Source organism: Pinus tabuliformis, chromosome 3_2, assembly GCF_031772625.1.
Source record: "Pinus tabuliformis cultivar Carrire ecotype Pingquan chromosome 3_2, CPIR1, whole genome shotgun sequence".
NCBI classification, from domain to species: domain Eukaryota; kingdom Viridiplantae; phylum Streptophyta; class Pinopsida; order Pinales; family Pinaceae; genus Pinus; species Pinus tabuliformis.
Genome location: NC_142302.1, coordinates 474,895,229 through 474,912,619, shown reverse-complemented (window position 1 = coordinate 474,912,619; position 17,391 = coordinate 474,895,229). Strand labels below are relative to the sequence as shown.

Sequence of the window (17,391 nt, the reverse complement as noted above, 5' to 3'; positions counted from 1 at the left end):
GTCATATTTTTTAATTTCTGGAAAAAAAAAATGGCAAATAATTAGAGAGAAATTAGTCAGAAAATTAAAATTTAAGAAAGAAACAAATAAAAAAAAATCTCTCCAAGTGAAAAATATGTAAAATAGGATGAAGACTTTCCCAAGAAGGGAATCAACTAAAATAGTTGTGGCATCTCCACAAATCAAGCAAGAAAAGTCCCAAAAGGAATTTGTTGGTCCAGAAAAGCAGCTAGTTTCCTAGAAAAAATCAATTTTTTAATGAGATGGTCAAAGTTGGTTAAGTTGAATGAGATATTTTCGAGGACAAAATTGGGAGAAAATATTTTTTGGTCTGGGATAAAACCTTGGGTCAATCCAGCACAATCTTCAATAGAAATCGAACTCCTTCCTCAAGATCAACACAGTTCATCAAGGGACAGGATTAATTTGACGTGGATCAAGCAATGGACTTGCTGTATTCACTTGGAGAGGGATATAGATATCTCATTTTTTCTATACATTGAGCTCAAAGCTCCTCATTGTAATAGATGAAAATAGCGAGCTCTTGGCTAAGCGAAGGTCTGCTGGATTTGAAATATTGTCTTGAGTAACAAAAGAAAGCTTTTGGGGGCAAAGTTGTGGTGTTATTCTTCAGTCTTTTATGGTAATATTGTTCTAATATATTGTGCTTCATATTCTACTGATGTTATAACTTGTTATTTCCAATTGTTGTTTGGATTTATTGGTGCATAGTTATCTAGCATCATTATTTGGATTGGAAAACGCTTTAGATTGGGCAGATCTAGTGGATTTTCAGTTGAACCCCTAGACATCCTTCTCGTTGTGTTATCCAATCCCCGTGGATCTAACAAATATTTTCGGTAGTGTGTAGATATCAATTTATTTGATCAGATCTTGAGCACTTGGAGACGTTCTCGGTTGAACTAACCAACTCTCATAACATAGAAGCCGAAGAACCTATAGTGGGATTTCTCAAAGACTTACCATACGAAATTTTTAAGGGAATTTTCCTGCTATTTTCTTTGAAGAAAAAATTATTTATCTTCTTATTTCTCTCAATTATTACGCTTTTACTAAAAAATATTGGCTAATATAGAGCTTATTGATTTCCAATCAAGGAGCGGAGTTGTACTCATACTCCTTTGATTTAGCATTTGTAAATTTGTAAATAATATATATATATGTTAAATTTGGCAACTAGGGCCAAACTCCACCTTGGACAGCTCATATGATGGAGATGATATTTTTGTTGGATTCCTCCTTCTGAGGGGTGCAGGATTGATCTAAAGATCATCTCATTCTGACACGTATAAATGGAATTATGAATTTATTTCTTCTATGGACAAATTGTCAAGGTCGGCTAGCAATCTAATGTAGGCTCAAAAGCCCAAAAGTCACGTCTCTTCACCCTCAACGTTGCATATAAATAGGAGCATCTACCTCATTTGGACATTCATCATCTCACACATCTCTCTCCCTCCTCATCTGATTGGGTCGTACGAATTTCAGGCAACCTTCTTCTCCTCCACACGTGCGAAAGTTTGACTAGGGTTTTCTGATTTTTGCACTGACTAGTTGCAATCAGCTTTGACCAGCGTTGACTGGGCAGAGTTTGACTTTGTTTGACTGCGATTTTTGTGGGTATATCTCTGTTTGGGCAGGCTGTATATCTAGGCACAGAAACCGAGATTTTTTGTGTTGTTTGACCAACGTTGACTGTAGCAAGTTTGACCGCAGGTTTGATTGTGCGTTGACCAAGTTTGACTGATTTCTTCAAGACTGTTTTGGGCTAATTTGGATTGTTTTTGGATGCTGAATTGACTAGGTTTGACCAAGCTGATTTGTAGGAATAATTCTGTTGATTTGACCAGCATTGACTTTCTCATTAGGGCATCTTGTTGATTGTAGTTTGACTCAACAAAATTGACTGTGTTTGGGCAAGTGAATTTTGTATATTGTACTCTCTCTCTTTGCTGAACTTATGAAGAATAATAAGAAGACTTGATCAAAGGGTTTCCCCACATTGGCGTTTTTCCCTGGCATCCACCAAATATTGTGTCCTCTTGTCTTGGCTTGTCTTCTGCTCTTTATTTATGGTATATCTACATTTACTATCATGTTAATGTGATGGCTAATCTAGAAATTGATATTGGGCTAATAAAAAAAATTGAAGTAAATTGCTCTTAAGCATATAGAACATACCATTGTTATCTAAAATTAACAATATATATATATATAACCCTTGTATATAAATTGTGTCCAACTTGTTGCTTGTCTCTTTGATTTGCGAGGATCTAGTTGAAGTTGGAGGGTTTTCTCTTGGAAAGCTTTTTTTATTTTTATTTGCAGGTGGATTGGTTGGATATTAAGGAAAAACCGAAACTTTTTTGTGAGGAAAATCCCCTTGTTCATGGCCTTTAAAACCTTCCTTTTATTCTTCATTTGCATCTACCCTAGCTGCTAGCGTTTGAAATTCTTCACTTCAAATTTGGCAGAGGATCAATTGTTTGGAAGCTTGTAAATTATTTCTAAATTTTTTGTGAAGGTCGCAACCCTTTTGGAGCCTTTTCTCCCTTGACCGAGAGCTCAAAGAGGACATCCATTTTCTCTAGTGCGAAAGCCTTTTCTAGCTTGGATGTCTTGCAAAAATATAGCGAATTTCTTGAGGTTTCTAGGCTTAAAATTTTAAGGAATCAATAATTAATTTTTTTGTAAAATTTAATTTTAATTTTAAGCTATTTTTCCTTGCTTGGCTGTGAGTTATTGAGGGCCATCCCTCTCTAGGTCATGAGCAAATAGGGGGCTCATTTTTTTCCCTTTGTGAAGGTTGCATTCAGCAAGTGGTTTAGAGCGAGTTTATTATGGAGGATTATTCATTATAATAGTTTGAGGAGAGGCATTGGTGTTCATCATGTAAATTTGTAACCTTTCCTTAAGGATCTTTGAAACCCTCTTTGTTGTCTAAAAGGGTTTTCTCTTGTAATATTAATAAAAAAGAATCTTGTCTTTTGAGGGAGCTTGGGGCGTTCCCATGGTATCCCACCTCCTTATTTAAGAGGGAGGATTTCTTGTGGCGGTGACTAACTTCTTAGCTTAGTTTTCATTTCATTGTTATCTTAGCCTCTATATCTAACTTCTAACTTGCTTTCTTGCTCCCATTAGATTAGTTTCATGTTCATTTCATTTTAGATTTAATCTCTTGAATTGCTTCACACTGTTGTTGTTAGATCTAGACTTCATTGTTAATCATTTAATCTAATTGCTCTTGTGATTTCATTGGCTACTTCATCTAATTTACATTTGAGTAATTCCTACCTTTATCTCACTTGTGTTTTAGATTAAAGTAGCATATCTTTAATTTTGTAATTAGCAATCTCATCTGCCATCATTTAAATAACTGCATGTGCTTTAATACATAATTTTCATTTGTTTTATTTGTTCCTACACACTTTCAAAAGCACATTATAAGTGAAGTGACATTCTTAATCTTAATTAATAACTCATTTCACTTTAAGAGAAACTTCTATTAGAGCACTTGTGTTAATTTTCTAACACTTTGTCTCATTGAGTAATTTTTATTTGCTTCATTGATCATTGTTGTAAGCTAATTTCATTATAATCTTGTGCTCAAAGTGCTTATCATAATCTTGATTATAAGTGGATTGGTATTTCTTTCTTTGAAGCATCTTGTTATAATTGTATTTCATTGAAGCATTCCATTTGCATCTCATTTGCATATTAGATCTAGGCTTGCATCTCTAAAATTTACCTCCAAGCATAAGCTTAGTTGGTAGAAATTTTGGACAACCTTCCCTACCTTTCATTCAATTTGATAAATTTGAGTTTGGAGCAAAGTTAAAACACGTGACCTCGCAGTTCTCTTATGGTCAAGCCCTTGTAGGAATGAAGGCACCTGAGTCGTCAAGGAGCCTAGGCAGGTATCGTTAATGACAGACTAAGTGCCTCCTCGTCCTAGCCTTCTTGCAATTCACCCGTCCTAACCAAGTTTTGAGAAATTGGGGGAAGCTTCACCATAGTTTAGGCATATAATTAATATCAACCAAGATCATTTGCATCAAACATTCATCATTAATTTTCTAATCTTGTATTGCCTCATTTTGCATCAAGTTGATCTGTGAACACCTCATCCTACTTGCAATAGTTCATTGTATTGCTCTTGTACTTGTCACTTGAATTACTTGCTCATTGACCTCTGATATTATTGTATCTTGTTTGAGCATCTCTTCAAAGTACAGGTTTTGTTTATCTTGTCGGTTATATCTTATTGCTCATATTTCAATTTTGTGTTATCTCTTGTACTAAAGTTTGTCTTCCAGTATTGCCTATCTTGTAACTTGAAGCATTATTTTGCAAGTATTGTAACTTATTTGAGCATTGTCATAAAGGCATTGGTCTCTCATCTTTTATCTTATTGGATGTCGTACTGATTTAATCGAATCTATCTCATTAATATTGCTCATTAATATTCATACTTGCTAATCAATCTTTAATTCAAGTTATATTGAGCAATAATTGCCTTGTCCTTTATCTCCTAGAACTTGTTGTTTTCAACAAGTTTTCCTTTCATAAACATCTTTAAGGACTACTCCACATAGCTTGCTTAGGAGAGAGCTTAAACGGAGAGATTTGGGAATAGGTGACAGCCCCTTCTCTGAGCGTTGTGCCTTGAAGACTACACCTTGTGGGGTTAAAAAAAAAAACTTGTGCTTAGGTGTACATCTTAGGTAACAACAACACCAGTAGCTTCCAGTTCAAGAAGTCAACAATCAAATGAAGAGGAAGAGACATTAGCCACTTCCAAGTCTATCTGGAAACCTTGATGGTTTACACATACATTGGGGGATGCTCAGGAGTATGTTGAGGCTCATAAGAGCACATTCAAGGAGAGAAGTCCTCCAACGTAATTTCCAACTTATATGGCATTGATGAGCATCATCATTGATTTTGAGCCCTCTAGTTTTCAAGAGGTAGTAAATGAGAAGGTATGGTGAGATGTCATGGTGGAGGAATACAACTCCATCATGAAGAATAATGTGTGGGGCATAGTGCCAAGACTAAAGGAAAAATCAAATGTAAGTTCCAAGTGGCTCTTCAAGATTAATCATGTTGCAGATGGCAGCATTAAGAAATTCAAGGCAAGGTTTATGGCGATAGTGTTCTAGAAAGAGGGAGTGGAGTATGAGGAGACTTTTTCTTTAGTCACCATGTACACTTCTATTAGATCTATGACGCCTATTGTCTTAGTCAAGGATGGAGGATACATCAAACGGATGTGAAGATAACATTCCTTAATGGTTAAGGAAGTGGTGTACATAGAGAAACCTCTCGACTTTTAGGTACATGGGAAAGAGTCTCATTTGTACAGGCTTAAGAAAGCCTTGTATGGACTGAAGCAGTCACTGAGGGCATGGCATTTCAAAAATGATGGATATTTGTTGAGCATGGGCTTCACAAAAAGTGAAGCAGATCCTAAATTGTACTACATATTTATTGCGACTGATCTGCTTATTTTGATGTTGTACATAGATGATTTGCTTCTCACAAGATGCAGAGAAGCTCACAGCAGGGTGCAAAGTAGATTTGGGAAATGAGAAGGACATCAGCTCGATGCATTACGTCTTGGGGTTGGAGGTCTGGTAGAGACCTGGGGATATTTTCATTGGACAAGGAAAGTATGTAGTTGAGATCTTAAAGACATTTTGGATGGAAGACTACAAACCTATGGCCACACCTATGTTCACCAATCTGAAGAAGGTGACAACTTCAAATTCAAATTTGGTGGAGGTCATGTTATACAAGTAGTTGATTGGTTCTTTGGAGTATTTGGTCAACACCAGGCCAAATATATGTTCTATGGTGAACAACTTGAGTCGGTTCATGGTGGAGCCAAGGCAGGAGCAATGGGTAGCAACAAAACGCATGCTCATATATGTGAGGGGCATAGTGGAATATGGTTTAAGGTATCTTGGAGATGGTGAAGTGAAGTTGCATGGATATACAGACTCAAATTGGGCATGCAATGCAAAACACATGACGAGCACCTCAAGTTGTTGCTTTGCTTTGGGATTAGCAATGATATCCTGGTTCAACAAGAAGCAGTCTTTTATGGCACTAAATCCAATGGAGGAAGAGTATATGGTTGTAAGTAAAGTGAGTTATGAGACCATTTTTCTTCGCGAGTTACTTGCATAGTTGTTCGATAAAGAGTTGGATCCCACCGTGATCTACTACAATAATTATAGCTTTATCAAACTCTTTGAGAATCCAGTGTTCCATCACAAGTCCAATCACATAGAAATCAAGTACCACTTCATTCAAGACATGATTCTAAAAGCAGTTTTAAAACTCCAATATATTCCCATGAATCAGCAAGTTGTTGCTATTCTAACCAAGCCCTTAGTAAAAAAGAAGTCTGAGGCCTTCAAAGACAAAATTGGTTCGAGCAAAATTCCTTCTCACTGGGATTGTTGATATTTGTAGCTCGGACAGGAACTTCCACACATGTTTTATGTCAGGAAATCATTTGAATCCTTTCTATTTTGTAATTCACTTTATTAAAGTGAATAGCCTTTTAATTTTAATTTATGAAAAGTCTAATAAAGTGTAATTTAATCACACTAGTGATTTAGATGAATCTCCATCATTGATCTCTATTGAGATTGGGAATTGATCTCAACTGTCGATCTCAATGAAAGATTAGGGTTGTGGAGACTTAGTTGTCAACTCAAAATTAAAAAGGCAGGGCAAGATAGAAGGGAAAGGGAAATAGTGACTTAGTTACACGGAGAAACAAAGGAGTTCACACAATGTGCAACCCAAGAAGAAGAAGGAAACAAAGCAACAAAGGGAAATCGACATCAGCCAGATGTGTGGAGACCGTACTATTTCAAGGATGCAGGTTGTAGAAATTTGGGTGTCGAAGAAGAAGTTCAACATAGTAGAGGGTCATACGATCTCAATCGAATTTTTGCAGGTCGAGTTTATCTCAGTGTTTTACATGGTTGTACATTTGCCAGAAATTTCCTATAGATTTTCTTTTCTAATGGGCAAAGTTTCCTCAGTTGAGGAGCCCTTGTAAGTTTTGAGAAAGTTAATGGAAAATTGATCTAAAGGGCAGTAAGAATTTGTGTGCATATTTTTGTTTCAATTGATTTATTTTCTATCCATTGTGTGATTAATTTTATCATCTAAATTTTTCTATTTAAACTAAAACTTCAATGAGTTTTGTTTTCTGGGCTCATAAAAGAAGTTATTCACCTAGGGCCTGAATAGATATTTTTTTAACATTTATCATAGGAATGGAATCCATTACTGCAACATCAATAGGAAACTTCTTAAGAGGATTACTCTACCAAATTGTAGCCTAAGTGCTCCCACTTGTTTATATGCCTCTTGCAATGTTTGGGTAAGCCATCTCAACTTCCTCATTGAACTAAACGATACTAAAGGACATGCTCCTTGAACCAAAACCTTGATGATCTAAATCTGATTTCTCCTCTTTATGCAGATCAACCTTCGTGGCAGCAAGTTTTCCCGTCTCTTCAACCTCTAGTAGTGGCCTTTGGGTTGTGTTACCATATCCACGGAGTCTTGATGTTGGATCCACCGATCCAAGTTTCGAATACGGATATGAATACAGATCCACCCAAATCTGCCACGTCAAATGGATCTTTCAATCCCGAAAACGGATTCAATGCTACTAAAACAGATCTTGTGCCAGCTAGACCCCACATGACGGATCCCAAGGAAATAACATTAGACTTTTTGGTTTATTTTTTATTTTTTAACAATATTTGCCACATGTTTAAACCTGTATACTTGTATAAGTTATTAATTACTATAGGTTGTATAGCACATGATAATGCTGCAAGAAAGGTCTAACACATCAAAATCCTAATTTTCAATTTTTTATAATGCTAACAAGAAAGCTTTGAGACAATACATAAATAATCATATATAGTGTACAAAAGATAGATATGTCAGTAATAATTTAATTAGATTGATAACATTCAACTCTAGGTGAAGAATCCTCTTAGAATAGTATGATGTTAAATTTTCAATACCCGTTTAAATTAATTTATACCTCAACAATTTTTATTCTTAGAAATTATTAAATAAAATTCTGAATTGTTGTGAAAATAAAATCACTAGTATTTAACTTATGAATTAAAATATTTGCAACAAAATAAATAAAATTAAAGAGATCACTCAGTAAGTATAAACCCATAACAATTTTCTTTCATTAAAATCGTTGGGAAAATCTGGGCCTAGACCCACAAAGAAAAATAATACATAGAAAAATGCACTACTAGAACCTGTAACTCAGTTTCCACTAGAAAACTCAGCCAAAGGAATTCATCCCACCAGAAAATCAGCCTCCTGAAGAATTTGGCCTTGTAGAAATTTGATCTCCACCACCAGCAATTTGGCCCTTTCCTTGTACAACCTCTGCACACTCAAGAAAAATCGACCTCTCCACAACTCGACCTCCTTTGCGCTTCAAAAATTCAGCATCTCAATTTCCTGAACTCGACCTCCTGGAAATACTCCCAAAATTTCCCTACACTTTTCTTGCCTTCGCTTCAATCTAGCTGAGCCTCTCGCTCTAGAGAAAATCACTTCATCCACTTGCATGTCTTCACCTCTCCCTTAGGCTTATTTTATAACTTCATTAAGCCAAATTCCTTAGCCTAATCTCCTAAGTGATTGATGATCAAGATTAGATATCACCTTACTTGAGATCAACATTCGAGAGCATACCTAAGTCACTTAAATAATTAAATTATTTATCCCTAGTACTTTGGCTTAGTAGTCCACAATAATTAATTGACTTTAATTATTGTACTTCTTCGAAGTTAGACTTAGGAAAGAAGTCATAAATAACTTACTCCACCAGGCAAGCACCTAAAAAAGGCAATCAACCATCCCTACATGCTAAGAAACCAAGCTCATGTAGAAGACCTTCCGAAGCTACCAAGAACTTCAACATATGATACATAGACAAAATCATGTTCTCAAACAGTGTACCATATCCATTTACCATTGTAACTAGATGGGAACTTTTAGATTTTAAGGCAAATTTCAAGAAAGATGACAGGTTGATCATGATGTAGAGCTGAAATATTCAATTGATAAGCATGTAGACCCATTTTTTGACATGTAGTTAGACCTACTCAACATCATCATGTCAAAAGAGTAATCATTGATGAGACACTCAATTTTGTATTTATCATTAACCTTTTGTATAAAGCATAATGCATCATGATTTCAATCATTAAATTTATGAATTATCTAATGATTTCAGTTCTAGTTTTGTGATTCATGAATGATCTTGAATTTTAACTTTGAATATGTGTTTTAAAATTAAAAAATATTTTTGTATTTTTTACGCATGGTGTTTACCCAATCTGAACATTGGATTTTCAAAATCTTGTGGATCTGTATCTAGATCTGAATCCGGATCCATATCTATATCCATTTCTTGCTAACTTAGTCGTTGGGACTAAGAGGACCAACCATCCTCATCAAATCTAACATCTCAACTTACCACTATGTGTCGTTATGCTAGAAGATAGATCTTGTAAGCCTTGGAGCTCTCAACATAACCAATAAATATCCCCTTGATGCTTGAGGGGTCATACTTAGTCCTACTATTGTCAAGCATATGAATATAAATAGAACAACAAAATACACAAAAGTGTGAAACATGAGGCTTCTCATGAATAATGCTTCTTATAGAGTCTTGTCCTTCAATATGTTGGGAGGACATTTATTAAAATTTAGACAATTACATCACATGCCTTTGCCCAAAGACATATAATCCAAGTTATGGATCATTGCTCTAGTTGTCCCAATGATAAACCATTTTTTTCTCCCTGTGACCTTATTCTATTGTGGTTATAAGGTACTATCAACACTCTTGATCCCTACTTCCTTGCAAAAGGCATCAAACTCCTTGGAGGTGTATTCTAATGCTCAACCAAGCTCTTTAACTCTATGAACTTGTTGAACACTTCATCCTTAGTCTTACTAAAATAAATCCTAGGAATCATAAGTAAAAGAGATACAGAGTAAACTACTTGCGAAAGAAGCTAAAGACATCATCCACACATCTAAATTAATCAAATCAAGAATCTCTTTTGCTCAATGATCACTACTTAGAAAAGCAATGTTGGCACGTTTGATGAGTGCACATCCCTTGCACACTCCTATCTTCGCAATCTTGAAGTTCAATAATCCCTACACCATGTCCTTCAAGAATAATGCACCCAACGTTGCACGAAGTAGGGACAAACCGAGGACGCGGAACGTCATTTCTCAAAAATCTAGGAAGCGAAGCGTCTTGAGCATCTACTATATATATATATATATATTATTATTATTATTATTATTATTATTTTGCATTTATATTCAAAAAATACATCCCAAATACCAAATTAGTTGTAGAAGACATGAAAACATGCATGTTTTTACATAAGTCGAGATAGATATGGCATCCATGATTCCATTGTACATCAATGATTAATTATTCGAGCATCAACCATCTAGATTCTAGCAATTACAAACATACATCAAATTTTTAAGCATATCATAAAACATAAAACATTTAGAAGATAAAATCATCAAATCGAACAAGTGAGCAATTGTCAACATGAGTCATGTCCAAAATTCAAATAATAATGTTTACAAAATAGGCCACTTGGCCACCACCAAGACTCAAGTACACACTAAACTAGGAAGAGTAAGACAAAAAAGTTCAAATTCACAACAAGACTACAAGTCTAATCTATGACAAAAGTAGTAAACTGTGAATATATCTACTAATTTCTCCTTCTTCCACCACGAACAAGACGTGAGCCTCCACGTGGTCGCAATGAAGAAGATGGTGGCTCTAGAAGTTGTGGTAGTGGGACTAATGAAGATGAAGCCCCCGTTGTTGGTGTTGAAGCATGGAACATGGGAACCAAGGGACCGGATGGGGATGGCATCTCAAGTTGATCATCATCATCCTGGATAAGAGAATCCTCCAATTGCTCTAATTGCAACACTCCATCCTCCAAATTGGGCTCCTCTGGATTTTTGTCCCAAACCAGGATGTCTTTATTAGTCTTTGCATCATCACAATAATGGGACAAGAATCGCAATTTGTAGTGAACATAAACCAAGCTCTCAGCCCGGTCTAAACTCAACCTGTTCCTTTTAACACTGTGGATGAAAGAATAAGAGCTCCAACACCTCTCTGTAGAAGAAGTGTTTACCACCTGTGATAGCACCCGCAATGCCAAAGTTTGTAGAAGTGGAGTAGCACCTTCATACATGTTCCACCACTCAAGAGAAAATAAATTCTCTTGATCTCTAATTGCATGCATGCTCCCAAATGGACCAATGTTAAGTGTATAGTTGCTCAAATATTTCCATAGCATGGCAAACTCCTCACACGAGTATATGAACCACTATATGGTTTTCCTCCATGACAACCATGAGGCACATAAACTTGTAGCTTCCACCACCTTTGCCCCCAAGTTTGGTCACAAAATTCCACAAGGGCGTCAATGCAGCTTTTCCCTCTAGCATTTCAATTTCCTCTTCACCCCCTTTCTCTTCAAACCCTTCCTCCTCATCATACATTGGGTCACTCATATGGGGACCACTATCCTCTTGTTTTTCCTCCCTTCTATTCCTACTCCCCCTTGCCATCATGAAAACCAGAAGTGGAATGATACATAGAAGCCAAAAGAACGCTATTTTGGAATATGAATATAGATGGACAACCTGCAATGAAATGAGCAAAAAAGAAAGAATGGGAAAGAGGAGGAGAGCGAGGAGAAAAATACAAACAACAATCACAGAAAAATGAGGGAGTTTGGGGTTTGCACTTACCTCTTTAGCTCTTGTACATGGAAGCCCTCCTTTACTCCTCCAGGCTCCTCCTCTTTCACTTCTCCTAGCTCGTCCTCCTTAACTCCTCCAAGCTCTCCTCAAGCCTCTCTTCTCCAAGCTCTCTTGTCCTCTCTTCTCCAAACTCTCCAAAAATACAAGAGTGAGGAAATGAGAGGGGGAAATGAGCTTTATCCCCATCTATGCTTTACTAAATATACTAGCAACCTTTAAACACCACATTCACACACTCATTTAGCCAAAACTCCACCAGGTCAACATTGCGCTTTTTAAATGATCACTTGTTGATCATGAAACTCAATCACACAGAATAGATGTATCATGCAAGAAACTAAAATAACAAAACAAAAAAACTTCATTAAGCCAACATATAAAACATCATTCAACAAGAACATCACCAAAAGGCATGCCAAATAAGTGGCATCATTACCCAACTCCACTTGTATGCCATCCTCTCATTCTCGAAGTTTGTAGAAATCCTTCCTGTTGAAGGTCATGTTTTGGTACTTCACTAACCACACCCCACTCAACCCCAAATACGGTGTTAATGGAATGTCATGATACCATGGAGAATGGTGCCTGAAGTGTAGATGCCTCTACACCAACATCAAATTGCTTATGCACTTCTACTACTTGTTGGCTTTCTAGCTCTTTAGACACTAAGTTGCAGAGTGTCCCATCTTGTGGCACTTGAAACACTTCACATGATCTGAGTCTTCCTTCCCTAGTCTAAAGAACTTAGATCTTCCTCCTTGCGCTTCTAAGCCCTCCCAAGTCTTCCTTTCTTATGTCTACTCATCTTAGCAATAAGGACTAGGTTCTAATTCTCCTCCACACTGGCATAAATAGTCCCCAACATGATTTCGTCCTAGATAAAATCCTCACAACACCTTTCAAAGGTGGAAAGCATCTCAACATCATAAACTCCCCGAATGAACAGATCCCAAGATAAGGAGAACCTGTTTGAAGCTATCGGCACTAACTCCTTGTCTTCCACCTTGGTCACAATGGCACCAATTTGATCTTGAAGTTCAATAATCTTTGTCAAGTAATTGGTAACCATGTCTATGTCAATCGTGCATGTGACTCTGACCTTGCTTTTTAAGACCATTTTCTAGGAAATATTCACACCCTAGTACAAAGTGATCAAGGAATCAAACATGTTCATTTTTTATTTCTCCTCCACAATGTGATGAATCAAATGGTCCTTCATCAAATAAAATATGATTCTCTCTACATTAGTTCCTTTATTATTAGGTTGTTGGGTCGATAGGGGCAATGAATTTCCCTTCCGCAAAACCCAAAAGATCAAACTACTACAATAGATTCCACAACATACACTCCAGTAGATTCTACAACCTGCACATCAATAATACAAAGTTGGAAATGCCCACCAACAATGAAACTCTCGAACACTAATAATAGTCATCGCTACAAACTCTAAAACCACACTTCACCAAACAATTCAGCGCAATGTGACAAGAACCATCCCCCCAATGCACCAAACCTCGGAACCACACCATGTGCAACCATGAACGAAGCGCGCTCGCAATCGTGCTTCCAAAATATGAAACCACACTTTGGGTTGGATTTGCACGGTTCCTAGAATTTTGGAACCGTTATCTCACGAGTTGTTATTAATGTAATATATATATATAAAATATATAAATATAAATAATAATCATAATCATAATCATAATAATTATTAATTAAATAATGATTAGTATAGACGAGGCATGTCTCTAAAGACGACCATTCATGAAGGGGCACCTGCCTAGGTGTATAAGAAGGTCCTCATTTAGAATTGATCTCATATACCATATCTCTTGTATATATATATATATCCTCAATGAACAACTTCATATTCCAAGTGTTCTAGAGTATCTAACTTGTGAGTATAAACTTTGTTCGTTACATTAGTATTAGAGTCACGCTCTCTCATCCTGGCCATTGCCCAAACTTTTACCACATACTCAAAGATTTTGGAGTTTCTCCTACAACTCGACAGTCAATTCGATTTTAGCCTTTGGCCACCAAAAGTTGAAGTTGACTTTGGTCTATTACTTTTAAATTAATAAAATAAAATAAAAAGAGGCTCTTTAGGAAAAAAAAATTACAAAAAAAAGGATTATATATAGAACATATATATATATATATATAATAATTAAAAAAAAAGTCAAAAAAATTATTACTAAAAAATAGAGTGTGTGTGTATATATATATATTAAAAACATTAAAAAATTAAAAGATAAATCTATTATATAAAAATCAAAAATAAAATTATATATAAGAATTAAAAATAAATAAAAAAGAACTTACATGGCCCACTGGAGCCGTTGTACGCAACCACACGTTGCATCGGAGTCGTCATCCGACGCAAATACAAACCATCGTCATTGGGCTTTCTATGGCACGCAGCCACTACCGGCATGCCCCCACACTCTTGCATTGCCATCAAACAATACCGCAGTCACCCGACAACCAGCCCCACATACGCCATCTTTCCCCCGCCACAAGGGAATCCGCCCACAGCCGCCACTCAATCCATCGCTAGTCGACAAGCCTGTGTCACTTGTCGCTTGATCGCCCTCCGTCATCTCCCTATTGCCTATCTCCCATCTTGTTGTCCGTGCCACCAGCTATTTTGCTACATCTTAATTCCACTACCAAAGACTATCGTCGATGCCCCAATTACACTACCAACCAACCTTTCTGAACACCGAACTATGTGACGTCACAATAATCGACTGTACACACTAAACATTGAAGCAATTTAAACATCACAACTCTCATGTTCAAGTCATAACCATTAATTATTACTAAAGGGAAATTATTAAAAAGTATATATATAAGTTAGTTTTATATATAAAGGATATACAAGCCTACTTATATATATATATATATATAAAGGTTTTTTATGTGATGTCACGATAATCAACTGTACACTCTAAATATTGAAGCAATTTAAACATCATGACTCTCATGCTCAAGTCGTGACCATTAATTATTACTAAAGGGAAATTATTAAAAAGTATATATATATATATATATATATAAGTTAGTTTTATATATAAAGGATATAAAAGCCTACTTATATATATATATATATATATATATATATATATATAAAAGGTTTTTTAATTATATTTTGAAAGGTGACTTTAGCAAAAATAAAAAGGTAAGGTCTTATGTTTCCAAAAAACAAAAAATTGGATTTTTATTTAGAAATGAAGGAAGGAAGATTCTTCCATAAGAGTCTTCCAATTGCAGATTTCAAATTATTTACATTAAAGGGGAGTACCCAAGGAAGAATGATTAATGCCATTATCGGCATAAGTAACAAAGAAAATTACATCAACATTAATTTGGTGAATCAGCTATCAATTCCAAAGCCAAATATTAGTGAAAGAGAAAATATTTTTGGCAAGAAAGAATATGAAATTAATGATTTACAAGTGACAGTTGATCATTATGAATACATATCTCAATTCAGCATTGTATCCATGTATAACAAAGAGATTGACATAATTTTCAGTCTACCTTGGTTTAAAGAACTAAGTGCATTCATGTTAAGCATAGAGCAAAAAAAATTTATGTTTTCTTATAAGAAGAAGATGATCACATTCCAAGACATGAAAATGAAATCAGAATCGATAATGCCTTCATCAGAAGACTTTTAAGACTATTTCAAAACTGATACTTCAAGAGAATCAAGAAACAATATCAAAGAAACAAAAGGAGCTTGAAGAAGTCATATCCAACAAAAACAAGGAAAATTCTCATTTGAAGGATCATAGTCAGAAACTACTTGCACAAGTCAGAAAGTGTAAAACTACGAAGCACAAATTAGGTGAATCAGCTATCAATTCCAAAGCCAAATATTTGTGAAAGAGAAAATATTTTTGGTGAGAAAGAGCATGAAATTAATGATTTACAAGTGACAGTTGATCATTATGAATACATATCTCAATTCAGCATTGTATCTATGTATAACAAAGAGATTGACATAATTTTTGGTCTACCTTGGTTTAAAGAACTGAGTGCATTCATGTTAAACATAGAGCAAAAAAAATATATGTTTCCTTATAAGAAGAAGATGATCACATTCCAAGACATGAAAATGAAATCACAATCGATAATGCCTTCATCAGAAGTTTTAAGAATATTTCAAAACTGATACTTCAAGAGAATCAAGAAACAATATCAAAGAAGCAGAAGGAGCTTGAAGAAGTCATATCCAATAAAAACAAAGAAAATTCTCGATTGAAGGATCATAGTCAGAAACTACTTGCACAAGTCAGAATATGTAAAACTACAAAGCACAAATTATAACAAGTAAATGAAAGTTCCAAGAAGAAACTCAATGAAAGTCTATCAATCCTTTCTAGAAATATCTTTGGGACTGATGTGATAATAAGATACAAGGTAAGTGTGCATAACAATGGCCTTGATGAGTTCATACTGCATGAAGAATCATGTTACAATTCCAATTTAATAATTGACTTTTACTTTCCATACAAAACATTCTCCATTCTATGCAGCTAGGATCAACAAAATATTTCATCTCTATTAGTGCTCACTTCTGTCTCCCCCAAATAAGGAAAAAAAAACTCATGTACAAATGTCGACCTCATTATGAGAGAACATCAGATATGCAAAATTACAATCTCAAGCAGCCCCCTCAGTATATCACTCAATGTTCTATAGTCCAATGCCAAGAATTGTAGTAAAAGAACAAAAGTAGATAGTCCCCAAGAACACAACAACGGAAAGATTGCATTATTTCATCCAAGTCAAGTAAAAGATTTCCAATAGTATGATTTTCACTCCAGAAACAAAATAGAGTTAGTCTGTTCATTATACCGTGGATCATCTTCAAGCCGTTCTGGTGGAAGAAGCAGCATAAAGTTGCGAAAATGGCCATAAGAAATAGACCCTTCTGCATCAGCATCCAAAAACCGCATCATTGCTGCAACATTTTCATCAGTGGCTGGAAGGCCTGCTTTTTTCAGTGACGCTAATACTTGGCTTTTCTGAAGAGTGCCAGATTTACTCAAAGATAAAGTATTATAAGCTCGGAGCATAGTTGGCTCCTTCTGTTCCATTAGAGACAGAAATTGTTTCCAGCCAATTGACTTTGCAAACATGTGGATCCTTGTGCGCCGCAAAAACTCGCGAGCATAACGTCGTGGCAGCCTTCTCTTTTGCATGGCAACTTGAAGGTCCTCAAGTGTTACTTGACCATCACCATCTCTGTCTAACTCATCAAAGAATCGCCTACCTGAGACAAGAAGGTAAATTCTTTACATAAATCTAAACTTCTTGACAAAACTATCAATCATATTCAGTTAAAAAACAAGTGAGGAATTACAAGCTAATAATCCACTATAAATTACTTAGGCATTACAAGCATGGTAAAGATTTCAAACTAGAAACAGCGTGACTGTAAATCTCACATTTACAAAAGCTTGT

General features: G+C 35.6%; 1 protein-coding gene across 1 annotated transcript in view; it reads right to left on the bottom strand.

Annotated features, from left to right (window-relative positions):
- The window catches only part of SAMTL (mitochondrial substrate carrier family protein), a 258,027-nt gene that overhangs the window by 175,331 nt on the left and 65,305 nt on the right, over positions 1–17,391 (bottom strand). The window contains exon 2 of the mRNA XM_089416583.1: positions 16,783–17,200. Coding sequence (XP_089272709.1) covers positions 16,783–17,200 — 418 coding nt within the window. The remainder of the gene's footprint in view (positions 1–16,782; positions 17,201–17,391) is intronic.